A 27,710-nucleotide genomic window follows, 5' to 3' on the forward strand; every position below is an offset into this window, starting at 1 on the left:
ACCCCCTCCCTCTCCTTGCGGTCGGGCCGGACCTGGCATAATTTTACCATGCACTAGGCCAGGGGTTCTTGAACTTTTAAGATTATGGAACCCTTACTACCTTACCTTTCGTTTAATGGAACCCCACATCATATTACTAAAAATCAAAGGCAGTGCAATTTAAATGTGAATAAAAACTTTTACTAGAAATAATACACATACTTTAAATTTTTATATGGAGAATGAAATTATTTCACTGTTATTAATTATTGCATAATATAATAGTTCGATATTTGTCTGAAAGCGGTATGCGCATTTCTGAATAAGCATCCAATTTCGAAATGAATTTGTTTTTTTTTGTATATGTATGAGCTAAAAACCCTGTTGACAGAGTACATTGTGACAGAAGGAAGCAAAGTTAAGATGGCCTTTTTAGCGACTTCGTGATATTTACTATTAACACTAACCCAAAACTCTTCAGAGACACAGATTCAAATGTGTGTTTCAATGTCGAAGTACTCTGGAAATCTATGAATGCTTCGTAAATGGATTTTGTACCAAATCGATATTACTACTACCATCCGAAAAATTATCTGAATATGATTTCAGGTTACCGGTTAGAAAAAAAAACACAAGCTATCAACGCCCTTATGTAGGTATGGTACTCAGTACGGCAATCATACCAACTACCATACCAAAATTAATTTCGCGGAACTTCGGTGACTTTTCTATGGAACCCTTGGGCTCCGCGGAACACACTTTTTGAAGCTCTGTACTAGGCTACCAATTTCAGAATTAGAATTAGAATTATGAGCTTTTGAAAACAACTTTGAACCCAGAAAGAAGGTGGAGTGAATCCGTAGTTCCCTCGCAGGACTTTTCGAGTATTGTAAATGGCGAGTCTATGTTGGGACTACCATTTCTCAAGTAGGCTGACAGTTCGTTGACGACGGGTTTCAGCCTTTCCTAAAACATGATCTTTAAGCAGTTGTATGCGAAGCACATTGCACAAAGCGATGTGCATGCACCATATTAACCCCTTTCTTCTTTTAAAATCTCAGCTAGAAAACATAGAAAGGTGAATTGTAAACAAAAATGACAATTCATGGGCCACTTTGAGTGAAAAAAATCGAAATTGTATCCGTGCTTCTGCTACCTATTCATTGTGCCTTGCCACCATTCACACATGAATCGATAATTATCGAACATATCGATAACATTATTTAAAAAAATAACAAAATGGGCTTATATTCGATTGAAGAGCGATATTTAGTAATGTATATTTCGATAAATCTATCGATTATTATGAACACATATATATCGATAACCTTAAACATGTATTTGGGGAAGTATATTCGTAACGAAATGCAAATGTAGTTGATAGTTATTCGATAGATATTTTGAAAGCTACATAGTGTCGGTGAATAAAGATATTTAGATTTTTTTTTTTTTTGTGAGAGGTGGTGGATTTTAGAACAATGGTAATCAATGTTATACTTAATAGGTTAGGTTAGGTACATCTTAACTTAAACTTAATAATAAAGCATCATGTATTATACTTGTACTATTAAAGTTTGCATATTTATTTGCTGAACGACCAACGCTTAATAAATACATACATCGTTCACAACTCTATAAAATTAATTTAAAATTGTATTAAATGACCTCGTAAAGTTTTCACTTGCTAATATTGTACGCTTTATTTCTCATCAAAAGTAAAAACCACTAATCAACCACCTAATAGCTTACGCTCGATGCCAACCACTTTCGCCCACTTGGGAGCAGTTGAGAGTAATGCGTTCGCTATTATCTACGTCAAGTGCTTAATCCGCAAAACATGGTAACATATACACCCACACACACACACACGCACTGGCACACCATCCATACAATTTTAAAATTATTCACGACTTACTTTCATTCATGTGCACATACCTTCATTCATTTTATTATTTCATTCACATTTTTTTTTTTATGCGCAACTTAACTTGGGAGATTAACAAAAACCTCGCAATAAAATAGTAGAAATTTGCGGAGAATGGCGGAAAATTAAAAAAAAGTTCTAAACGCAATATGCTTTTAATGAATACAACTACTACTTACCTCACCGCCCGCTGCATTGCTGGAGTAACTCATGCGCTTGACCTTCTTGAATGTAGCATCGTCCTCAGCCTCCTTCAGCGCCTGCTCCAATACGGTATCCAGTTCACGACTACGTGGCTCATCCAGACCTTGGTAGCTGCTGTTGGTGAGCGCGTAGTGAAAAAGTAAAAATTATTGTATTGAAAAAAAAAAAAAAAAAATTTATTTGCGAAACAAAAGTAGAATTAGCGGATAAAAAGCAAATAGAAGCGTGAAATACGTGCGAGTATATAACAAAAGCATACTGAAAGAATGAGCGAACGCACAAAAGCTTATAAAAATCTATCCGCTTGAAGTCATGCAAAAATTCACATTTGAATAGTATTTTTTTTTTTCGGCGCGATGGCGGTAAGACAGCGCACTTTCACGTAAAGCGAATTTCGCGAGCTGCCGTCTTCAGCTTCTTCTACGCTACTTCAACTTTTGCATTAACTTCACTTATGTATAATCTTGTTGCGCCCTAATGCCCTACTACTATAGTACTGTAGTACATATATAGGCTCCTCTTATTTGTACGGAGCGACGTGGCGTATACGTAATTAAAATTGAATTTTATTTACCACTTTCGCCGTTTTGCCAGTTCCATACGCTCTATGCCAATTTCGTTTTCATTTTTATTATTATTTCTACCATTTGCATTTGTATTCTCGTTTTCATTCTGAGTCATATTCTCATTAACATTTCTATTACAATTCTGTGAATGAAAATTGCGAATTGTTGAAAAAGCAACAGACGATTGTGCCAACAGTTTTACATAGTTTGACTGGTTAGTTGGGGGAAAAAAATTGAGCAACAACAGTGGCAATGCATGAATTGTGTAAGAGACAATAGTTGGCACTGGTTGCAGCAGTCAGTTGCTGAGTTTTTGCCCTCTCTCTATTGAAGGGCTTCCCATTATTTGTTTGCTTTTTTTGTGCAGCCTTTTTTCTTTCCTTGTAATTTTCGCTGTACACTTGGCAATTGATACAAATTAGTTAGCTGCCTACATACATATACATACATCCATATGTATTTATCTATAAACTTATTTATGTATGCAGTGGTATGCGCTTTTTTTTAATGCAGAGTCATCGTAAAATAGGGGGGGGGGGCCCTCCGTTGCTGTGGATTAATTAAAATTTTAAAGTTTTAGCCAACCACACTTTTTCTCAAATTCATTATCGCTCTGCTGGCTTTTTATTTATGCTAATAAATAAGTTTCGCTTTTTATTGTTTTTAGATTTATATGCCGAGCTAAAGTTAATTAATTTCCACAAAATCTGGCATTTAGTTCTGTAAAAGTTACTTGGAGTGTTTATGATTTTAATTATATACACGCGTCTGAATTTATCTGATTTTTCCTCATTTCGATGGTCCTCTATAATAATGACACAACTAAAAATTTCATATATTTCAGAAGAGGCAATTAATGATATTTTGTTTCGTAATTTAGCTATAATATGTCTTGGAACGTAATTATTCCCGTTTATTTGCAGTCTTTATGTAGGAGAAATGTGTAAGCTTTCCAATTATAATTTTTTCTAAAGATTTAGTAAGTAATGGACTGCAAAAATACGTAATAAGTAACAACTCGTATGCAGTTAAACGAAAAAAATTCCAATTGTATTGTTGAACAACGGCACAAAACGAAATGTGTCGTTATTTCACATACAAGCATGACAAACCTATCGAGAGTTTTTGACTTATGCCAATATTCACGATAAATGTGAGACATGTGCCACTTTTTAGTGGTAAGGGCTGGCTACTTCGTTTTTTGAATAAATGGCAAAATTGCGCATTTGGCGGATTGGTAACAACTAGCGAAAAGCTGAAAAAAAAACTTTTTAATTTTCTGCCACTAAAGTCTTCGTTTATTTATGAGTTTATTAATAAAAGCAAACGTTCGGTACCATAAATTTAATCTTCAATATTTTTTTGGATAGTCCTTATTAGTTAGCGATACTTTTATTATTCCAGTTATGGTTAGGTTCAGTATAAGTTAATTCAATTTTTTCAATTCTTTACAAAAAAAAGCCCGAAATCAGCTTAAATTGTTCTTTCAAGTGCGAACAGATAGACGTACATATTTATGTCTGAATATGAGTTCAATATTTGCAACACTAAAAATGAAAACTTTAATCAAAAAGGAAAATATTTATATCTCGCAGTCCAGCTGCTTCTTTAGTTGGCAATACGATGCGTATACGTAACAATAAGCGAATGCGTAAAAACTTCTCTATACTTCCACACTTACATACATACATATGTACTTACCTATGTGCCAACACAAAAGCACTTTGGCAATTTCGCACATTCACACCAAAATGTATGTACATACATATATGTATACTTTCAATACTTACGGTAATCCCATATCGGCAAAAGCGCCACTTCCGCCATAACCACCGCTTTTGCCGCGCCGCATTGTCGAACGATTCGTTTTACGCACTGTACGTATATCGGTTTCCCAAAACCTAGAAGTAATGAAGCGAAAATAGAAAAAATGAAACGGAAATAAATATTTTTCTTTAAAGAAAAAATTTATGAAAATAAGTGCAAATAAAATGAAGCAAGTAATAACATAAAAGCGCACGTACAAGCATATGTGCATATAGTAGATATGTATTTGGCAGATGTGTGTGAATTGGCTTAAAAAATTTCACAGTAAACTAACATTTAGAAATTTAAAAAGGCAAGGAGGTACTACTTTTTTTTGTTTGTTTCTCTGTTGAAAGTGAAAAGGTGGCGTTGAGAGTGAAATTTTATGCGCTGAGGAATGTGGGTGTGTATGAAGCTCCTCCCTGCTGCTGCTGATATTCAATTTCAACTTCTTCTGAGAGCTTATTTAAATCTCAATGCTTATTGAAAGTGATAGCGGGGGCGGGGGGAGGGCTTTCTTCGTTTTTTTATGTTTTAACTTTTACCTGTGTATGCGTTATGTATGTATGTAGGTATGTATGGTGAAATTTCTAAATATATATAAATAACACGTGTAAATATCAAAGCCGGTTGCGACTGTAGGATAAATCTAAATTGTCACATTCACCGTTATGACGTGCAAATTGTTACAAAGCTGTTGGTGAGAAATTGTGAATGTGGTGTATATATTCCAAAAGCTTACCCTTTTGAGTTTTTTTTTAACAAAAATTTAATTGTCATACTTTGTGTGGCCTTATTTTCCAAATTTTGCACAAAAAATTCCGTTACTGAAAGATTCAAATACTTTGCTGAATTCGCATTTTCTTTCAAGTTCAAGCCGAAAGCCGAAGATTTCACTGACCGTCCTCATTATTTTTGCCCCAAATTTTCCAGCTTCGTATAGCCCAAATTAATTTCAATGTTTTAGTGACATAACTTCCACTCCCTCATAATTTCTTCTTTCATTTTCTGCCAACCAGTTTCATTTTCGCACTAATAAAATCAACTCCGGAATAACGTCATCGAACGAGGTTATTGGTATAGTCAAAAGCATGGCTATGAACAAAAGAAAATGAAGTAAAAGTTGCTTGTGGACAAGCGAAATTAATTTCGTATCAGCAAACCCATTGCAAGGAAAACCGATTGCATTGTACATATGTATGTACGTATGCATGTATGTATATGTAGTGCATAAGAATACATAGTTATGTATGTATGTACAGCCAAAGTATGCCAAAGTGGTCTACTGAACTTGAAAAGTTTTTGGCTCAGCATGTGTAGGCGTTGCAGAAGTGTCATTAGAGGTGTGGCGACGGCATTCGTTAGGACTGAAATTGTTGGACGACACTTTAGCTGTAAGAACGCCCAATGCACGCCCATAAAAATCATACAAAGTAAGCGCGCGCACAGCAAAATGCGATCAAAGCTTATTTATTGACAGTGTAAAATAGAAATTGGCAAAATTTATTTGTCGCTTTTTCTTTTGTTGCCAGCGTGCGGAATTCGTTCACCACAAACAATTTCCTAGGAAATCGATATTTTTGGGCTAAGTAATTGATTTCGAATTAACTTTTGCTGCCATTTCCGTTGTAATATTTTCCCAATAACTTCCTGACTGTACAAATGTCTGCAGTTTTTTTTTTCGCAGCCTGCCCCCATTGCTGTCGTCTTGGCCGCTGCCGCTGCAGTCGCGTCGCCTTCATAGCAGGTGTGATAAATGTTCGTTTATCGCTTTATTAAGCAATAAAATTGAAATATGAGCATTCGCTGCATTGCGTGCCAATTTGGAAATTACATAAAGAAGAACCAAATTGAAAAGAAATAAAAATGTAATTGAACAAAAGTCGGGGAAATTGAAATATCTCAAAAGTCGTGGACTCGCAGCCTCGCTGTTGGTTTTGTTTTATTTCGCATGAAATCTCTTGTCACACAGCTTTCGTTTCTATTATTAAATATTAACCAAAAGTAAATTCCATGCACAATAAGGTTGCTATTTAAAAAAAAAACAACAATCGGACTTCACTTTCGTAATTCTGTATTCTATAGAGAAGTTCCTCAGATAGCAAAATTTAAATATTAGATTGCCTTGATTTAGAGCAGCATATGGAAATGAAAATTGTGCGGCTCAATGATGGCGCTTCTCCTAACAAAGATTTTAGGTACAAACGAATATATGTACGTTAGGGTAGTTACAAAAAAATAAAGTCGTAATTTTAGTATTCTCACCCCCTAGGATCTATATTTAAAAAAAATATACCCCAAATTTTTATTTTGAAATCAAAAAATATTTAGAGGAAAGAAAACCACTTTTCGTAGCAATAGTATAGAATTCTCGAAAATCAATAGTTTTTGATCGGAAACTATGGTACTCGTCAGATTTCCATTAATAATAACCCATTGCTTATTTAACCATTTTTAATACTAAAAATTTTTTATTGGTCCCCCCATTGCATTTTCTGGGGTTTTTGGCGGACCTATAAATATAGTTACTACGAACAATTTTTTATATAAACAACTGGGTACTATTACTGGGGATCTCCTGAAGAGAAACAGAGTTTTTTAATTGAAAAATATTGATTTTCAAGAATTCTATAACATTTCCACGAAAAATTGTTTTTCCGATATAAAATATATGGAAAATTTTGAGCGTTTTGAGAATTCTCTAAATATTTTTAGATTTCAAAATAAAAAAATAGGGGTTTTATTTTTTTCTATATAGAGCATTCCAAATACTAGCTGCATTAAAATTAAATTTGAATTTTTAAATTGGTGGAAATAATTTTGCAAGTGCTTTTGTACTAAAACTTTTTAAAATCGATTTCGTTTGGCACCTATTCTGTAAAATTACGTTAAACTTATAACTTAAAATATAATTTAAATTTTAAAATAGGTAGTAGGCTACGTTTTTCAGGAATACATGTTAATACAGGCCATAAGCTATCTCAGTGTAAAATTTTATCTGAATAAGTTTTCTTAAAACCACTCCCGTTTGATAATAATTATTATTATTATTGGCGCTTACACATATGTTAGTATTTGGCCGAGCTTCTCCTCCGATTTGTGGCGTGCGCCTTGAAGTTGTCACACAAAGCGGAGGGACCTACAGTTTTACGCCGACTCCGAACGGCGATTGTATTTTTATGAGAAGCTGTTTTTCATGGCAGAAATACACTCGGAGATTTGCCATTGCCTGCCGAGGGACGACCGCTGTTAAGAAAGAACCTTTTTCTATATTTTTTTGCGATGTTGCTTTGACCAGGGTTTGAACCCAGGCGTTGCGGAGTGGAAGCGCGCACTGCTTACCACTACACCACAGCGGCCGACCCGTTTGATACCCATTTTAAAATATTTTATTTAACTTGTTGTTTCATTTGATTTTGAACTTCCAAACGGCTGGTAGCCCCTTTAAAAATATTTCTGAAATAAATTTTTCGTTTAGCTTGTTATATAAACTGACATTAGCTATTGGAACAGGTGGCAACCTTTTTCGGAAAATCTCGATCTTGAAATGATTTATTTTTTGACACCAATATTGCTTTCATATTTTATTTAACTAATTAATTTATCTTTTTTAAAATTTTAACTGGTGGCAACCACCGTAAAAATATTTTCGAAATAGATCGTTTTGTGGGCCATCTAATTGTAGTATATTTTTTAACCTAATAATTAACTGATTTTAAGAGTTATAACCTATCTGTGCGCCGAATTTCATTGATTGCTTCCAGCCGTCTTAGCGTGAAAGAGCAAGAACTATGTTAACATACTCACCAACTTTTCAATTTATAACATTAGTAGGACTTCTTCAAGAAAATATACAACGGCGGCAAAGTACCGACAGATGGAATGAAAAATATTTCTTGAGATTTTTCTCGCTTTACAAATCAATCTTATATATTTTTCATGCTACAGTTACTTTAGTTACTAAATAACTCATAATAAATGTATGTACTTGTAAATACAAATATACATTAGTATAACCAATGATGATTTAAGTCATTCGGTTAAATAAGTAATTGACATTAAAAATTCAGATATCGAAATATGCATGGGAAATTTTTACATATCGATTGTCCCCTGCAATAACGACACAACTCAAAATTAAAAAAATTAAATCTCTTACTATTGTTAAGGAGCTAATGTCTCTAATACATACATATTTTTATATGTACTTACATACATAACTGTATGGCTTTGTATTCAATTTAATAAACTTGTGGCCTGAATTTGGTAAGAATAAGAAAACGAGAGCAGCTTAGCCTACAAAGACCCGTGCAAATACTTATCTCTTTAGATTTTGCCCCCTAGCAAGATGTTACCTTAACCTATGGTGTTTTGCCAGTGCAGTTCCCTCAGTCAGGTATTTTTTTTTATGAGCACTTCCTTTATCGTGTTAGCACCTACCGCAAGGATGGGCTCACGTGCTGTCGGGGTCCATTCTGGTCAACTGATCAGCTTCCTCATTTACTCATAATATAAAAATCCAAAAAATTAAGGGCATGTAAAAAGCGGAAAAACAATTGTGGGGTTCTTCCAAAACGTAAAAAATTTAACAAGAAAAATTTTAAATGTTATACAAAAAATTTTCACGAAAAAAAAATTAGTTTTTAGTAAATGTATTAGTGTATGAACTTTTCTAACCACCGATTCCTTTCAAAGCATATTCCCTTTGATAACGATGATGTCTCTATAAGATCCATAAGATGGCTTTTGGTATTCAACTTACTACAATTATAACACGTTTTCTTTTGTTAGGCTCAAAAGCAACGCTTTATTCGACATATCGCACACGAAATGAGCTTTCGAGAGTTATCGAACAAGATGCACGTTTTTGGCCACTGAACTATCATTTAAAAGCTGGGTTTTATAAATTGCACTTTTTATATAAAAAAAAAAAAAAACGCAAAAGCCGTAACCAAAAAAGAACTTATTAAAAATTAACGCGACTTTGAACCGCTTGAAATTGGAAGCTGTTTTACTAGAATATCATACCCGATGTACCAGTGTTGGCATTAATCGATTGATTTTTTAATCAATTAGTTAATTCGATTAAATTCAATCCGATTACAGCTAATCATGATTAAAGAGTTAATCGTAACCGCGATTAAAAAAATGTATTTTTAATCATTAACCCTTAATTTGATTAAGTAGGTTTGGTGAATAATTACTTTATGCTGGAATTTTACTGTGCACACAAGGCCAGTTAATCGGGTATGGCAATGTCGGTTTTCCTTATAAATCTAAGCAATTTGGTGTGCATTTTCATTAAGATCTATTTAACAGACGCTAAGCAAACTAGGTTTTAATATCCATCTGCGCATGTGCAATGGGTTATAAAAATTCCCAATTTACGTATTACTATTAATATTTCTTATTATTTTTTTATATATTATGCGTTTCTTATAAGCGTGAAACACAAAAAAAAAAATAACTATAACCCCGGTTTGGTTTCAAATTCGGACACACTAGACCACTTAATCAGATTTTTTTTTAAATTGGATTAACGATTAATGATTAAAATTAAGTAATCGTAATCACAACCGACGATTAACGATTAAAAAAAATTCAATCACTAATCGTACAGATGATTACGATGAATTAATTTTAATCGTTAATCGCGATTAACATTTTAATCGTTAATCAGATTATTATTTTGCCAATACTGCGATGTACCTCGTACCCATAATTTTTCTAAAAACTCAATTTAAAAAGCTCAAAATTGTATTCAAAAATTTTTTCTCTTGAAAGAATTTGGTGGAAAACAACAATAATTTACAAATGCTAGAATTTATAGCTGATATTTCGCAGATCACCACATCTCCTCATCAAGTTCACTGGGATTTGTCATACAAAAGCTTTTAGCTTGAAAAACATTGCAAATATTTAACAAAAATCACCATGCGCTCACTATTGATCGCCAGTGTACCTCATATTATCTTATTGAGTTTTATATAATTTAATTAATTTGTAACAAATATGAATTTTGATTATAATCTTTATGTTTTTTGTCGTGCGAAATTGATGAAAAGTATTAAGATTTTTGAATTATATGGTTGGTAGGCGTGGTCGCTATTCGATGTTGCCCATTCTATGACTACAAGTTCTTAGTCATTCAAACATAATTTGTGCAAAATTTCATCCCGATATCTATCTTAGTTCTTTATATAATAACTAAATTACCCTAATATATCAATTTGGACCACTGTGCGGTGAACTTAAACCCCTTTTCTTAATAATTCAAATGGAACTTTAGTAGGACGCGTCAGACACGCAGTTGGTCAGTTCATCAATGTCTATTAAAGAAGAGTGGATGGAAGAAATCGAATAGCGTTTTCTTTTCTTGAAAAAATGCTACACTTATTCTGCTCTGTGTTAGCGCAGTCAAATTTTTATGTTCTGTTCTCAGCCCTTTCACAGGTCGTCGTGTTCTTTACTCAGCCGGTTCAGCTCTGCACCGGCAAAAATGCTGCCTTTTATGCCCTCAAATAAACGTGAGGGTGAGATTTGCTCGGTTGATATTTAATTTACGCTTTTAAAAATAAATTTATTTTCCGTATCAGAAATAAGTGTTTTCCTATGAAATTAATTAAAGACTAACTATACATGAACTTGTGATGGAGTATCATATTTTCTGTTTTATTCTCGCCAAGAGAAATGGCAAAGCAAGAGTTTCCATTTAAAAGGGCAAAACATTTTTTTGAGAAAAGAAAACCAAACCTGTGCATCAAACACATATACATATTTACATGTGCAAAGCTTAACTAAACAATTTCCGCTTCAAGTATGAAAATTGAATTTTAGAGGTTAGAAAGAAAAATTTGTGTTACGTAAAGAAATCTTGCTGGCGCATGGAAATCGAAGTGAAAAGAGAGTGTGTGCATATGACATCAGTTGAAAAGTTGAAATGCGTAAAACGTTCAACGCCTATGGTAATTTTAAAGTAGTCTAGATAAGGAATGCTTTTTTATGTACATATGTACATAGTAGCGAATGCATATATATATATATATATATATATACATATATTTAAACATATGCACGTATAGACCCTGTAAGAACTTTTCACTTTCCTGCGACTATTATGGACTTAGAAAATTTGCATATTACTGAATAGAAAAGGTTACAACTAGGGCTGCAAAATCTTCCACAAAGCACTTGGAAAAAACTTGTACCGGTCCACAAACCGGTTTGTGGGTACCTCACTTTAAGTTAAAATTTGTGCCAATATTCGAAAAAATTTACTCTCGATTTTATACGCTTTTGAAATTTACGAAAAGGTAATTTTCACGCCTTTAGGTTGGAGTATCTCAAACACCATGCATGCTGGAGTACTTCGGTATTTAGCGTAAAAAAATGCAGAAGGGGTTAGTTTCTGGGTTTGGGATTTTCCAAAATTTTTTCCACCTATTTATTCAATTTGTATCCCTAATTGACGAAGTTAACTCAGAAGGCAATATTATTTAAGTGGTTTGTATTAAATTAAATAAATTATTTTCTAAATAAAATTTGTATCTAAATAAAATTTATTAAGAATTCAATGAGTCGTAAGTCTAGTTGAGTAGAAGATAAAAATTGCATAAATAGAATTTTGAATTGACGCTCAAAATCTTGCCTTAGAGTTGAAAATCCCATTTTTATAGGTTCTTAACTTCGTAGTCTCACGCAGTTCCCATGAAAACAATAAATTTAACCATTTCATTTTGAACCGCCTCGAACCATATTTTGTAGTGGTTTTCCGTTCGGTTTTGGTATTTCAAAATAAAAACGGTTCGGTTCGTCGTTTGGCTTAAAGTACTACGGCGGTTCGATTAAAAAACCGGTTCGGTTCAAAACCGGTTTGCTGCTCTAGTTCCAAATAAAATAGGCAGTTCGATCTTTTAGAAAACAATGCATTTTTACATGTTCTTGATTCTGGCATAATTTTTTTTTTTTTTTTAGAAAAATTCGACTTATGAACTTTTCACTCTAAGCTAGGCAAATTTCGTTTTAAAAAGTAAAATAGGCGAGAAGTAACTAGTACTTAACCACAAATTTGATTCACTAGTTCGCGTTTACCCTGCAGTGCAGTTACAACGACCGCAAAATACGCTTTTTTGTCTTTGTGGTTGGGATGGCAATAGTGCTAGCGATGTAGACGACTGATAAACAATGAAGATGTGGGTCAACAAGAGAGTTTAGCAGAAGGAAGAAATAAATTTCAACGAAAGAAACTGCTTAGTAGGTAAGCACGAGTGTGGTAATGGTTAGCTTCTAACATTTTTTAAGCTTCAAAAGTAGCTGTAAAGGCAAACAATTATTCAATATTCGTTCAAAGAAACGACTTTAATAAAACTGTGTGATGGTGTATGATAATTATACTTCCTTCTATTGCACAATCATATTTGTTACCAATACATCCACTCTTTCGTTACTTATTTTTTGCATACCAAAGTGTGTGAATAAAAACCATTTCTAGATTCAATTTATTTACCTCTTTTTTCGCACTAACACCCACCCATTCAATCAATTACGTTTTCTACCACTTGTTAGCCGGCTGTTCGAATCATCCATTTCCTTTTTATTCTTTTTTTGTCTTATCTCTGTTTTCGCACTCTTCTTTTATTTACTTCTTCTCGTTTCCATCGTACATTTATAAATGGCCTAAATGTGTGCCATCAGCTATGCGGGAGTATAGTTGCGTAGAAAAAGAAAATCACTTTCACTGCTGCTGTGGCGCCTTGGACTATGAAGCTACTTACTTACACCCATAGCTGTAGGGCTACTTTCTTCTTGTAGATTGATTAGCCTACATTAAGGCGTAAATGAAAATGTATCGCCAAAGGCCAATAATCCTTCATGGAGTTGGCAGTGCTAATGCAGATGTAATAACTCTTTTATTTTCAATTACTTGTATGGTAAATGAATTGTCTTATGGGATTCGTTTTTTCTATTTAAGATTTTCATCAATGTATGTAGATAATCAAAGCGAAAAAAGTGGGAGAAACTTTATCTTTTTACAGTACTTCATTAAAAACGATTTATTTACCACAGAGGTATTGTTTTACAAAATAATCTCTTTAAATGTGTTTAGTATTTTTTCATCCAACCCACGATATGCACAATCAACCTAAGCAAAAGTCTATAAATGCATAGATAAGCGATTGTGTTTTCGATTAGATTTTCTTTAAAATTATTTTTTAGTAAAATGTCGCTTTTTTTAAGCACATACATGTATTTATGTATTTTATTTGTTGAAAAGCTAAAGCAATTTTAAAATCCACGACGATTTTAATTTAATCATTTCAAATTCATTTGGACAAGAAAGGGAATTATGGTAAGCTTTTTGTAAGAAAGCTTCTTTGAATTATTACTGAAACATGCGTTGCATATTTTAAGGCGGCTTTATGCGCGTCAGCTGGCAATCTCTGGTAAATTATAAATATATGTACATTAGGGTTGTCCAAAGGGAGTAAAGTCGGTATTTTAATGCTCTCTCTCACCACCTAGCATTGTTATATACGAAAAAAATATACCCTTCATTTTTATTTTGAAATCACAAAATATTTAGAGGTCGCTCAAAGCGCTCAAAGCTTCTATGTATATTAGATGGAGAAAAAATAACTTTATATAAAATTTTTGAAAATCAATATTTTTTGATCGGAAAACTTTCGTTTTCAGGAGACTTCTAATAATAATACCCAATTGTTTATCTATCCATTTTTTAATACCAAAGATTTTTTATTAGGCCCCCATTGCACTTTCTGGGGGCCTATAAAATATAGTTACAATGAAAAAATGTTAAATAAATAATTGGGTATTATTATTGGGAATATCCTGAAGAGAAACAGAGACATCTGATCGAAAAATACAAATTTTTAAGAGTTTTATAAACATTTATACAAAAAGTTGTTTTCCCCCATATAAAATACATGGAAACCTTTGAGCGATCTGTTGATTTCAAAATAAAAAATAGGGGTTTATTTTTTTCGGTGTAGAACAAGCCTAGGGGGTGAGAGCATAAAAATTCTGACTTAAATATTTAACGTGTGTTTTTGAGCCACCCAAATGTACATAAAAAAAGAAGTTCTCCTGCACGTGACTCCAAGCACGCCACATGACTTAATAAAGATCGCTCATCCATGAGAAGGGTTTCCTTGTATATTTACTCAATGAAAAGGCGTATAATTTCAAATTTTGTCCTTGCTTACTTAAGTACATATTTTCTTTTCGATTCATTTTAAACCTACTGCCTCTTTATTTTTAACACACAAAGATGCTTGGGTATAGCATTCTAGCATATTCCCTTACTTAATCGAATATTTGCCTTGACCAAAAATGTCTTTTGAAGATGAAATCGAATGATTTTTTTTTTACAAATTTTTGTTGGCTGCATAGCAAAATTCTTTTTCTCAACATGCAGCATTGGCAAATGAATACAAAATGACATGAATGTTTGGACAAATGTCCACTCAAAATCGTTCGCGTAAAAATTGAACTCTGAATTGGCACGAAAATCCACTCTTCTTTTTATTTCTAAAGAGTTTGTTAATTTCCGCCTTTTCTCTGCCTACTTTCCTTAAATTAACTTAAGCATTTTCTTCCTTTGATGGACCGTACGAGCGGCCTTATCTCTCTCTCTCTCTCTGAGTACGTTTGTAAGTGAAAGCACTTCTTTGTTATTTTCTATATTCTGGTCTATGGTATAACATTTATATATTCCATTTGTGGCTACAAAAACGATGCTTCGATGATGCTCATTTTCATTAATTCACTTTCTTTATTTTGTCCATACGACAATACCAGACCTCTTGTTGAATGTAAAAAAGGAATTTTCGGTGGAAATTATTGCAACAATAACAATGCTTAAGCACCCAAAAGCGTGTGCGCATTTCTTGTATGGCTTTTCTTGTCATATTTAAGCCAAATAAAGTGCAGAAATCATGAAGGCCATTAGGTATGTAAGAATAAATGATGTGTGCAATAAAAACCAGGAATAAATGTATGTAAACAACTGCGTGAAGTAATCCTAAGTAATCGTCAATTGTGTGACAAAAAGTTATGAATAATGATGTGTCATACTTTGAGCTAGGAGGAAATGATGTGCAAGGATTAAACTTCTGTTTCGTTTCAAATAAATTAAGGGCCTAAATGAATGAGTTGAAAAGTATCCAGAAATATGAATTTGTGCAAATATTGTATTGTAGTACACTTTCAAAAAAAAAAAAAAGGTATAATTTGAAATACTTCAATTCATTTTCGCTAATATTAGAAGCACTCGAATAATCCGCTTTCGGAAAATGTGGATCATTTTCTCTGTCTTCCACTTTACTTACCGCTTCAAATCCGGACTGGCTGTGTATGGTGCTGATACTTCTTTGATTTTCAATACGATTATTGCTGTTGTAAAAATGCACATAATATTTATAACCGTTAATAACGAAGATATAATGCCGTTGATAAAGAATTCTGTTGGCAGGTAATCGGTGTATAGAAATTTATATTGTGAAGTTTCATTCATTGCCTCTCCCTGCAAATGTGGTATACGGATGCCGGGATAGATAAGCCAAATGCAAGCCAATGCCCAGAAGAGACCCTAAAGAGGCAAACGAAAAATGTATAGTAAAAATATGTAGTCAAATGTAATTCTTCTAAACAGGATAAATGAGAAGAAGAATGGACTGACATTGGCTAAATTAAAAACTAAAATCTGTGCACATGCGATAAACAACAATGCGTAAAATTTATTAGAAAATTAGCTATTTACACAACAACAATGATAACAACACCATATTATACCATTAGAGTGCGTGTGAAACAATTAAATGACATTAGTAAACGAGACACAAGTAAAAGTTTTTTCGACTGAAAAGATGTTTATTTTATAGGATTATAGTGACAAGGTTTACATAAGTATCCACTTTGTATGGAAGAAAATGAGTAACACCGCCAATACATAACCGCTTGCAACATTGAACAATATTGTACTAAAATTGAGTGGGCTACAAAGCGGCATATCCGAATTTTTTCTTAAGATTCTAGGTAATTAGAAAGTTTGAAATGTTGCAAAATAGTTGATCGAAAGTTTTGGATGCCTCACTCTTACTTTTTTATTTATTTTTCTGTCCAAAAGTAATCGCGATTCTCTGATTACCGTCATACTTGATCGATGTATACAAATGTTATTTTTTCGACTAAATTTAATCGATATTTTCTTATTTGTATTAAAAAAAATCTTAGTTCTTAAATTTAACTACATTTTTCATAAAAAGAAGAGTTAGGGTAGTCCTTAAAAATGTCAAAATCTAAATTTTATATGGGGAAAACTTCAAAACTTTAAAGACGGGTGTTTGAAAAAATTTTAATTTTTTTAAATCACAAAATTTCGTCTAAATTTTGACTTAAAATCTGATCAGTTTAACATATTATTGAAACTTATTCATATAAATTCATAAACTCGCTGCGATATAGCTGGCCAAAGTCAAAATTACGTTGAATTTTTTGCGATTTATAAAAAAGAAAATTTCAAAGCCTTAATAGCAAATAGCTAAATAGCAAATACTGGGCGTGCTTAACTGTGTTTTAAAAGTATTTTTGTGTTGTTACTCCCTCTCAAAACTCTTAAGGCTTCACTCATACAAAATAAAATAGATTTGAAGAGCTTTTTAAAGTGCGATTTTCAAAAAAAAAAATTTACATACCTTATCTTATAATTTTAGTTGAATTAAATTTTAGAAATAGGTGGCAACTCTCCACAAAAATATTTCCGACAGTACATTTATTTTAACCTCTTTACTTTGATACCAGTATTGTAATATTTAATTTATTTTATCGATTTAGTAATACAATTTTTCAAACAGGTGGCAACCCTCTTCAAAAATATGTTTGGCAGTAATCTTTGCTAACCTCTTTAGTTTATACCCATATTGTAAAATGTAATTTATTCTATTGTAATTCTATTGTAATTAAATCAAATTAAAATTTTCAAACGGGTGGGAACCTACCACAAAAATATTTTCGGCTGTAAGCCTTCATAAACATCTTTATTTTGACAGTCATATGGCAATATGTATTTGCTTTATCTTATAAATTTACTTAAACTGCAATTTTCAAACAGGTGGCAACTCTGTCATTATTTTTTATCCTATGTTTTAAGTTAGACCATTGGCAATGCAACGATGAAAACCGCAATTGATTCCATGTGATGCGCATTCAAACATACATACAGACAGACAAAAATTCTAAAAATTGTTGACCTGGCTTCTGTTGCTCTAATAAAGTCCCCTCATATTAATTTTTCTTTAATATCTATAATGGAGGTGCTCAACAAATTTAAGTTACTGAGCCAAACGACAATTTATCCTTGGCTTTCGAATGCACACCTAATTCAATTTTTTTCTTTTCAATTTACTGAACAATCAGGTTAGGGAGGTTATCCAATAGATAGCTCATTTCTCACCATCAAAGTACAATCAGTCACTTTCGTAAAGTATTCATGCGAATATCAAATTTAGAAAATTTAATTTAAGCAAAAATCACTTATCAAATATGTAACGCATAAACGGTTATCTAGTCACAGTCTGCTCTGCGTAACTACTCTCTTTCTTTAAATATTAACAAAAAACCCCTTCACTCACTTCAATCTGCCACATGATAAATGATTATTCAACGACAAGCCAATAATTCAAATTTTCCATGTAATCCAACTAAAAGTAGATCAAAATGAAAAATGAGTCCAAGTGAGGCATGCGCGCCTCACTCAAGTTCATTGCGAACCAGACCGCCGCCGTCGTTGACGTCAGCTTTACTGCCAGCAGCAGCACACGCAATCAGCTGTGCGCGGAGAAAAGTGTCACACCCTACGCTTGTAAATTAACATAAAATTTATGTGGAATATTACTTCTTTGGTAAGTCACTATGCTAGCCCTTCGCTTAGCATTTACCCCCTTTGGCTTGTTTGCCACCATTCTTCCGCTGCTGGTTACCAGTGTCGCAAACTTGCTCATTTCAACGAGCCTGCAAACTCAGGCTGAGCCTCTTTAATATTATTGTTTTTATTGCGCTGAGCCGGCTGATGCGTTTTGTGAGTTTTCCAACAGATTTATGGCACTTGAAGTTTTTTGGCTAAACTTAGACTGCGTTTTAACTCATTCACTGATTCTAGGGCTCTACGTTATATCGTGTGCGTTTGTTCGTTCGTTCAGTCGCTACTTAGTTGCAGATTAATCAACAAATTGCATTAGCTGGTCTAATTTATGCCACCATGTACTGGAGGAAACTTAAATTTTCCTCCTACTGTTGCAATCTAGCTAAGCCAAAGTGAAACAAAATTTTATAATGGTTAATAAATTTAGGCAATTTGGAGTAAGTTTCTTGCCTGATTTATGTACTCCGTTGGTGATTTCTTAGCTTTTGAGGATTATTGTCGTCGGGGAATTAAATAAAAATTCAATTTGCAGATTTTCTTGCGTATTTTCTTTAGGTGGAATTATTAGACAAATTAGTGAAACCTAAACTATAGGCTTCTTGGCACATAGCTTTCACTTACTCTTCTCTTCAACTGTGCTGAAGGCGTCTAATAGCTCCTTAAGCACACCCGCATACAAGAATTTTTTTTTCAATCCACTTTATGGCAAAAAAAATAAAAATAATAGGCAGCGTACTCTCGTGCACCTCAAGCCTACTTAACAGATACCTACGTACATGCCCAGTGGGACAAGTAGTAATGCATTACATACGTTATAAATAATGTAATTTCTTACTAGTAAACCCCTTGCGCCAAACGCCCAAATTTAATTCAAGTTTTTTAATAGGTGGTAATTTAAAAATATTCCAAATAGTAGTCAGAGTTATAAGTCCGTCCTGCCGTGTCTGAGTGAAAGAGGTCTCGCATGGTGTCGATTTTTTCATTTCATCCGATTTTTAATCACCCTGTACCACTAAAAAAATCTACAGGCCAAGCTTTTTACTTTGACATCTCATTTTTGAAATTGGTAAGAACGGTGCAGATCTGATGACCTTCAAAGAAATACAATCACCTATTATATCTGTATATACATATAGTAAGATATATACATATATGAGGCTTAGAATAGGTAGAAACCCTAATCAAAAATATTTTCAAGCTAAATCTAGCTTAAAACTTCTTCGTTTGATATTTATTTTTAAATATTCCTATAACAAGTTAACTAAATTCGAATTTTAAAACCGTTGCCAATCTCTTTCAAAAGTATTTTAAAATCAAAATTTTCTTAAATCTTTTTGTCTAGCATTATGATAGATACTTCAATTAACCGATGAATTAAGTTAACGCTTAGAGATAAACCATTTTCAAACCCATTTTGATTGATACCCATCTTTTAGTAATTCATGGAACATGTATGTAAGCAATTAATTTGAATCTTTTCAAACGGGTGGCAACCCGCTTCAAACATCTCAAAAATATTCTAAGTACTCAAACTAAACTAAAGATTTCCTAACAATATTTTGTTTGCCACCCATACAATAATATTTCATACACCTGGTGTAAGTTGAAAAAAATCCACTTTTGAATTACGTGGCAACCCTTTTGAAAATATATTCAGACTGAAACTTTCTTAAACCCCTATCGTCTGACACAAATACATACTTAAATAACCCATTCCTCTAATTCACCTTAAACCTGATGTTTTAGACAGGTGGCAACCCTCCTTTAGAAATTAAGCCTTTTGATAACCATTTGGATTGATACAAATAACTTACATAACATACTTTTAATAATTAATTTAATTTATGAGCTAATTTGAATTTAACATTTTAAGTAGGTGGCAACCCTTTTTAAACACCACAAACTTTTTTCAAATGGGTGTTCAAATTAAAGCTCTTAACTCATTTTTGATTGACACCCATTTAATATTTCACATATCTATGCAACTTCTGCATAATTTAATTACTTTCGATTTTTTAAACAGGTGGCAACCCCCTTGCATGTAGTGAAAAAATAAAACCTTTTCAAAACCCATTTCGATTAATAACGATATTGCACTAATTGATTTAACGTTTTTAGTAATTGGCATTTAATTTTTTAAAAGATGGCAACACTTTTCGAAAAAAGTAAAACCTTGTTGCACATTTACAGTCTATGCTCTGTAATTTGTTAAATAATTTGAATGAAATTTTTTAGCAGTTGGCAACTCTTTTCAAAAAACCAAATCATTAGTACAGTCCAACTAATTTAATTTGACATTTCTTTTTTTCAAAATCGAACGAACCGTGCAGATCTGATGACCTCGAAAAAAACCATTTGCGTATTACATATATAGATTTAGATAGATGACTCTTTATAGCCAAAAAGTCCCAAAAATTTCACATTAAATCACATACATTTCTCGAATCAAGGTAATGCATTGTTGAATGCCCCACTTTTCTTAGGACATGCCGTGGAAAAAAAATGCATTTTCGAATGTGTTTTACTGATTATTTTTTCGATTACCATACATTACATTTTCCCACTGGGTAGTTATACTACATGCGTATGTATACGCTTAAGCGTGGCACGAAAATGTTTGTGCCACTTGCGCATGAAATCGACTGGCGACCGCTTGACCCAAAGACAAAATACTATGTCAAGCACAAATTTCAAGTAGCTGAAAATAGTGATTCTTGTGTATACATAAATTTTGAGCAAACTTATGGATGCGCGTGTAGAATAGGAATTGGGGCGACTAAAAAATATTAATTTGGTTGTAAATAGACTTGCAATCGCATAAAAAATCAATAAGATAAGGTTGGTCTACTGTAATTGGTTCTCGCGTTTTTCAATTTTTTTTTTTGTATTGTACTCAAAATTTTGTATGTAATTTTTCAAAAAGGTTTTAGAGATATTATGAATTTTTCGAAATCTTTTGGTATTTTTTCGACAACTTTCGGGATTTTTTCTGGATGCTTAAGGATTTTTCCGATTTTCTGAGACTTTGCGGCAGTTTTAAAGACCAACGGTAAAATTAAATATAAGATTTCTTTTGGTCAAGTAAATGTTTTTAGTTCGTTTTTTTAACCGACTTCAAAAAACCAACTTTAAAAAAATAGGAGGTTATCAATTCGTCAGAATATTTATTTATTTTTTATTTTTATGTATGTTACCGCATAACTTTGGACCACGTCAACCGATTTCGATAATTCTTTTGGCATCGGAAAGGTAGTGTCTCAGCGGTGGTCCCATACTAATCTGGATTAGATTTGATCATTAGATTAATTAATTTTTTATATGAGAATTGAAGTCGGTTTTGTTTTTTGCTTAAAAATTACTTGTTTGTATTTAAATAACCAACTTTGCAATGTAACACACTTCACACCAAAATAAATATTACTTCCCTAACGAACGTAAAATGTATATTAAAAATTTTGTATAGTTTTCTTTGGCAATTGTTCCCCTGAGTTTCAATGATTTACTAGCACATAAGAACTTGTTAAATGCACGCGTATTCTCCAACCACCAGCCAATATATCATGCCATCCCGTATGCTAGTACTTCCAATAAATCTCCGTTTAGTAGAAAGGGAATTTGGACTGTGCCTACATATGTATGCATGGAATATGCAGGTCAGTTGTACACCCATACACACAAACGTATCTACATGCAATTGTTTGTCTGCTCTAATACGCATTTAATGACCTAAGGAGTGTATGCAAAATGCCATTGCAAATATGCAGTCACATAAACACATACTTATACTCGTATATATATATTTACATGTACGAATGTTGATATGTGTAGCCGTGTGCGGCGGTATCAGTGCATATTACAAAGCTTTACATTGGTGCTAAAATCACTTAATCATGACTGAATGTGCGGTAGATGTGTGTGGTGAAAATGAGCGCATATACGTACATAGACAGCACCTGGGTGGGGTGTGTGTGTGTGTGTGTGTGTTTTGTGGACCGGCGTATTTGCTTTATAGTAAGTACAAGCATTCAAATATTTATGTAGCTTTATAAAATATGTTTGCACACGCGAGCTTTAGGATATGACTTAAATAAATCAAATGGACACGAGCGTACAGCCTTCTGTGCGCTTACAAACATACATACACTCACGGTAAAACGAATTGGCACAGAGAATTTTTCACAAAGTATGCAGCAAATTTTATTTTATTTTCTTCCGCTAACTCGGAAAATTTCAATGAATGTTCATGCAAACTTTTTTTAAGGTGTTTCGCATTTTTTCGTACAAGGTTTTTTCATATTTTTTTTTTTTGTGAAGAAAATGTCTAAAAAAAATTCTGATTAAAAATTCGTCCAACTATAAAAATTTTAGGAATGCAGTTATATAGCATATTAATTTTATGTAGGTAAATCGCGTTGATTTTTAATAAATATTTTAGCTGTCGGTATTGTGCGTTTTCTTCCATATAAAGTATGCTCGAAAGTTTCTTTTATTTATAATGTTTTTTTTTTTTTTGTGGCTGATATGGAAGAACATGCACAACAACGTCAGGTAAACAAAAAAAAAAAAATATAAATATCAACGCGATTTTCTAGTGTCTTGAAACTTACACTTCTGAATAAAAAATTTTAAATTTTTGGTAAAGTTTCTTGAATTTATATAATTTTTGTACAAAGTTTAAAATATAGAATTATATGGTGCTGGTAATATAATGTGCGGTGCTGGTGCTGGTTAATATTAAGTGCTCGACCAAGGCGTGCAAAGATTTCCCGTTCACCATACACAAAAACTTTGATTGTTTTTCTTAAAAATTCTATAGCTCCGAAGCATTTTATGGTATAATCATGGTCAATGAAGCAAACTTATTTTTATTTGGCAGAAAGTTCGCACACCCTCGACAAAAAAAAAAAAGATTATAAAAAATCAACGGTAATTTTTAGCGACTTGAAACTTGCACTTTATTACACTAAAATCTTTCTAAGAAATCTAGTTGAAAAATTCGAAATTTTGATGAAGGTTAATTAATTTTTGTGAACTTTGCGCATGCTTTGAAAATTTTATTTATGCGGTTTTTGATACAGATCGATAAATAGATAAATAAAAATTGTTAACTATAAATAAATAAACATAGGTTACCAGCAGCATCATTGTGAATTTTACTGCTATTATTTTACTCGTATCTATATATAGCTATGTATAATTTAATATATTTGTCGGTATGTATGTAAGTACCTACACAAGTGTCGCTATAGCCGCAGACTCAAACTTGCCAAAGCAACTCAGCCCAGCAGCGCATCTAAGGTCTTTGCGACAATTAATCGTACGTCGGCGCGCGAACATTTGTGGTTCGAGAAGGAGCTGGCTGTGTATGCATGTCCTCTTAAAAATTTTAGTTTCACTATTTACTTGCCTGTTTGGTGGCCTATTTATTTGTGCTTTCAGTTTTTGCTTTTGCTTCTGCTTTAGGTTTTGGTTTCGGTTTTGGTTTCAGCTTCGTTTTCTGCGGCTGTTTCAATAGACTGCTATTGTCCCCAAATATCTTTGCTTCCACAATAGTAATGTCTGTCTGTCTGCCTAGGATTTTCTGCTCATATTTAGTGTAATAAATTGCCAAATTACTTTCTGCCCCCCCCTGGTCAAATAATAGTGGCCCAGGGTCGCAAATACTCGTATGTGCCACATAAATATTTGTAAAAGGCGCACTTGTTTGCACAAACCTATTTACAATTTAGCTTGGTTCCTCCTAACTAAATATGTATACAAACATATGTACAAGTATGTACGTAAGACGGAGCGCTTGTGTGAGTTTATTTGTTTACCAAATAGACAATATGCTTTTGTTCATTTGTTTGCCATTTCACTTGTGGTACGCTATTATAGTTTTTGTCGGAAGTAAGTCCCCTTTCTCACTCTTTGTCTGTCGTCAACTCATGTCGGCGCTTGTTAAGTTTTTTTTGGTCTCTTTTGTTGGAGCTGCAAACAATAAAGGCGAAATATCTTCTAACCGCGAAAACCACTAGCAGCGTAATGGGCTTCTAGTTGGCAACGCGAAATATTATTTACCATCTGACACCGGAGAATTTAAAAATGCAAGCGCTACCCAATGTACCCAATATTTTCAACTACAAAGTGAAAAGATATAATATTTCTTAAGGGGTAATGGTTAGGCTTGAATTTCGAAGCAGATACAGTGACTTTTGATGCGGAATTAGATGCATACATATGTTCTGAAACAGGCTTTCAAAGAAGAGTATGTTTGTGTGGTTACTCTCTCCCAAAACTCTTAGGATGCGTTCACACAGAAAGCCGAACTGTGCCGAGCGCCTAAAGGCGGAGCGAGACGAACCTGTAGGTGTTCACGCTGAACGAGGCAGAGCGCAGCTTTTCTCATAGACTCAGTGGCAAAGATAACACAAAACTTACCGTAAATTAAAAGCGGCAAATATAATTGATCAATTTTATTCAAAAGATTAGTTGAAAAATTCGTTTTTATTTAATTATTTTGATATCTTGCTTGCCGCAGCGTCATGAAGCTAAGCAATTAAATGAAAAATTCAAAAGCAAAAACTGCTTTGCTTTCAGCTCCAAAACGCTTCTGAAAAAGCTTGCTGTATGAACACTTTCATATAGCAACTGCAATTTGAAAGCTTCACTCCCCTCGGAACGCTTTCACTTGGCTCGGTTTGGCTTTCTGTGTGAACGCACCCTTATTCGCTCAAAGCGCCCAATGTATTGTATATGAAAAAAAAAAACAACTTTTATTAGAAATAGTATAGAATACTTGCAAATCAATATTTTTCAATCGGAATACTCTGTTTCTCTTCAGGAGATTCCCAATAATAATACCCAATTGTTTATTTAAAAATTTTTTCATAGTAACTATATTTTATAGGTCCACCGAAAACCACAAAAAAACGGAAAATTTGTCAGAAAATGCAAGAATTCTATACCATTTCTACGAGAAGTGGGTTTTCCCCCATATAAAATACATGAACAACTTTGAGCGCTCTAAATATTTTTTGATTTCAAAATAAAAAATAGAGGGCGGGAGCATTAAAATTCCGACTTTACTTTGTTTTACCACCCTAATGTACATATGTATATTTAAAGCTACTTTTATTTCAGATCCTTATATGGTCTGCTCTAATACTTTCGAAAAGAAAACAAGCCGCTGCATATGCACTAACAACACCAATATACCTTACGCTTCTCCATTTTTTTTAGGCAATGTTTGTTCTTTCACTTTTCGTATCGCGTTCTTTCTCGTGGGTGTATGGTGAGCAAAAAATGCAGTTGGCCACTGAAATTTATGTTTTAGTGGTTGCCAGACATAACTCATCGCTACCGCATTATTTTCACATTATTTCGGCGCATCCAAGCGAAATGAATAGAAGACGGGAGAAAAAAAAACTGGGAGTTTTTATGGCAACGAACATGTGTGTGGTTTAAAGCTACATATGTACATACATACATATGTATGTATACTATATGCCTAGAGAAAAGGTACATTTGCGCTACCCTATGGCAGAAGATGAGTCTCAGTGGGTTTTAAATGAATTAGTAATTTAAAAAAAAACGGCAAAACAGTTTAGTAAATCGTTTTCTAATTCAAAAATATGTAGCTTGTTTGCATGTGCAATTTTCTATTCTTTATTTCCTTTTTGTACCTTACGAACATTTCGCTTGCATTGTAAATTAAAATCGTGTCGAATACTTACACAATTCACCATAGGTGGCAGAAGCGAGGCGGAAATCGCAACACCAATCAGCGGTCCAGCTGAGCCTTGCAGCAAAGCCACAGCCACACCTGTGCCAGATGTCAGTGCCCACATAATGCCCATCCACAATGAGCGTGCATTACCTCTGTAAGCAGAAGCAAAAAAAGAGAAAGGTTTTGTAATAAAATTACAGCCAATTTTACATAAAAAATAATCTGACATTAAAATCGTTGCGAAAAGTAAGCCCAAAATGAAAAATTTAAATCTAAGTAAGAATTAAAATTAAAAGTGAGTAGTCATAGATCATTACAGCTCGCTTCCAAGTCACCATGCAGCTGCTGGTCTGCCTGAAACGTGTTGACACATTTTATTTATTTGCGGTTAAGTGCAGGTAAAGGAAAAGGGAAACACAAGGAAACAAAAAAAGTGGCAGCTTTCTTTTTGCAGTAAATGCGCTTAAAAAATGCTGTGAAGTCAGCAAAGAAATTACTCAGGTGTAAAAAATGTCGCGAATCTTTTCTACATTAAAGAGGGTTGGGTGTCTAGGCCGCGTTTTTCCAGTTGACTTGTGCGTTGATTGGTTGCTGTGGTTTTTGTTGCTGTGTAATGCTGCTTCACGCTGCAAAGTGATAAACGCCAACACATACACATTTCTAATATGACATTTTTGAGGGAATTTCTTTTCCTTTTATTTTTTGCATTGGTTTTGCTAACTCATGGATGCGCACACATTTATTTTGGATTTTACATAAGCCACGGTGTGTTATTTGCCTTTCAACTATGTATGCATATACATATAACAATGACAGGTACCAGCTCTATACATACATATTTATATGTAAAAATATACTCAGTTGGTGGTAAAGTTGGCTGGAAAGCAGCCACATACCCAGGACACAAGCGCTCCTAAACCGCGTTGACAGCTCTTCAATGGGTGTCACAATGAAAAATATTCGTGGGTTTTATGGGCCAACCTTATAAGGCGGAAGTAGTAATTTGCCTGTTTTTACAAGCTTTTATTTAATTTGCACGGTGCTCTTGAACCGAAAATAAATGAAATATTCTTGAACCTCTTGAATATTTTAAGTGTCTAGATCATAAAAAGACTGCAATTAAAATCCTACAGGCAGATCTTTTCGAGAAGTTCAATTATAAATATTTTTTCGTTTAGTAAATTAGAATTATGGTTAGATTATCATTTAAAATTTATTGGTAGCAATCAAGTTAATTTATTAGGAATCGCTATTATTATAAAAGTTATATACATACGGAATGGACCATACTAAGCCGAAAACACTATAACAGAAAAAAAAATTATAGAAAACAGCAAAGTAACTCATACAGGACCATTCGACCGAAGTTCGCTCAGACAAGGCATGCCTCGGTCAGTAGCCAGTTAGAGCACTCCCACCTTGGGCCATCGAAACCACCATCAGAAACTTGGTGAATACTTCGCTCAGTAATGACTGGGAGACATTCAATCCCAGGAGGTCTATTTAGCTTTTTTAAACACTTTTTCTGCTTCGCAGGATCTGCATTTAACGGTAATGATGCGTGGAAGAAGATCTTCAAAATGT

At 33.4% G+C, this 27,710-nt stretch overlaps 2 protein-coding genes across 2 annotated transcripts in view; one reads left to right on the forward strand and one right to left on the reverse strand.

Annotated features, from left to right (window-relative positions):
- The window catches only part of LOC118735905, a gene marked incomplete at its 3' end in the record, with an annotated part of 539,363 nt that overhangs the window by 223,300 nt on the left and 288,353 nt on the right, over positions 1 to 27,710 (forward strand).
- Positions 1 to 27,710, reverse strand: part of LOC118735907 — a 97,667-nt gene that overhangs the window by 11,704 nt on the left and 58,253 nt on the right. Inside the window, exons 8-11 of the mRNA XM_036465932.1 lie at positions 26,134 to 26,278; positions 15,828 to 16,087; positions 4,464 to 4,574; positions 2,083 to 2,221 (exon numbers count right to left, since the gene is read on the reverse strand). Coding sequence (XP_036321825.1) covers positions 2,083 to 2,221; positions 4,464 to 4,574; positions 15,828 to 16,087; positions 26,134 to 26,278 — 655 coding nt within the window. The remainder of the gene's footprint in view (positions 1 to 2,082; positions 2,222 to 4,463; positions 4,575 to 15,827; positions 16,088 to 26,133; positions 26,279 to 27,710) is intronic.

The sequence above is a fragment of the Rhagoletis pomonella genome, unplaced genomic scaffold, assembly GCF_013731165.1.
Source record: "Rhagoletis pomonella isolate Grant_MI unplaced genomic scaffold, Rhpom_1.0 Rhpom_scaffold_00003, whole genome shotgun sequence".
Taxonomy (NCBI): domain Eukaryota; kingdom Metazoa; phylum Arthropoda; class Insecta; order Diptera; family Tephritidae; genus Rhagoletis; species Rhagoletis pomonella.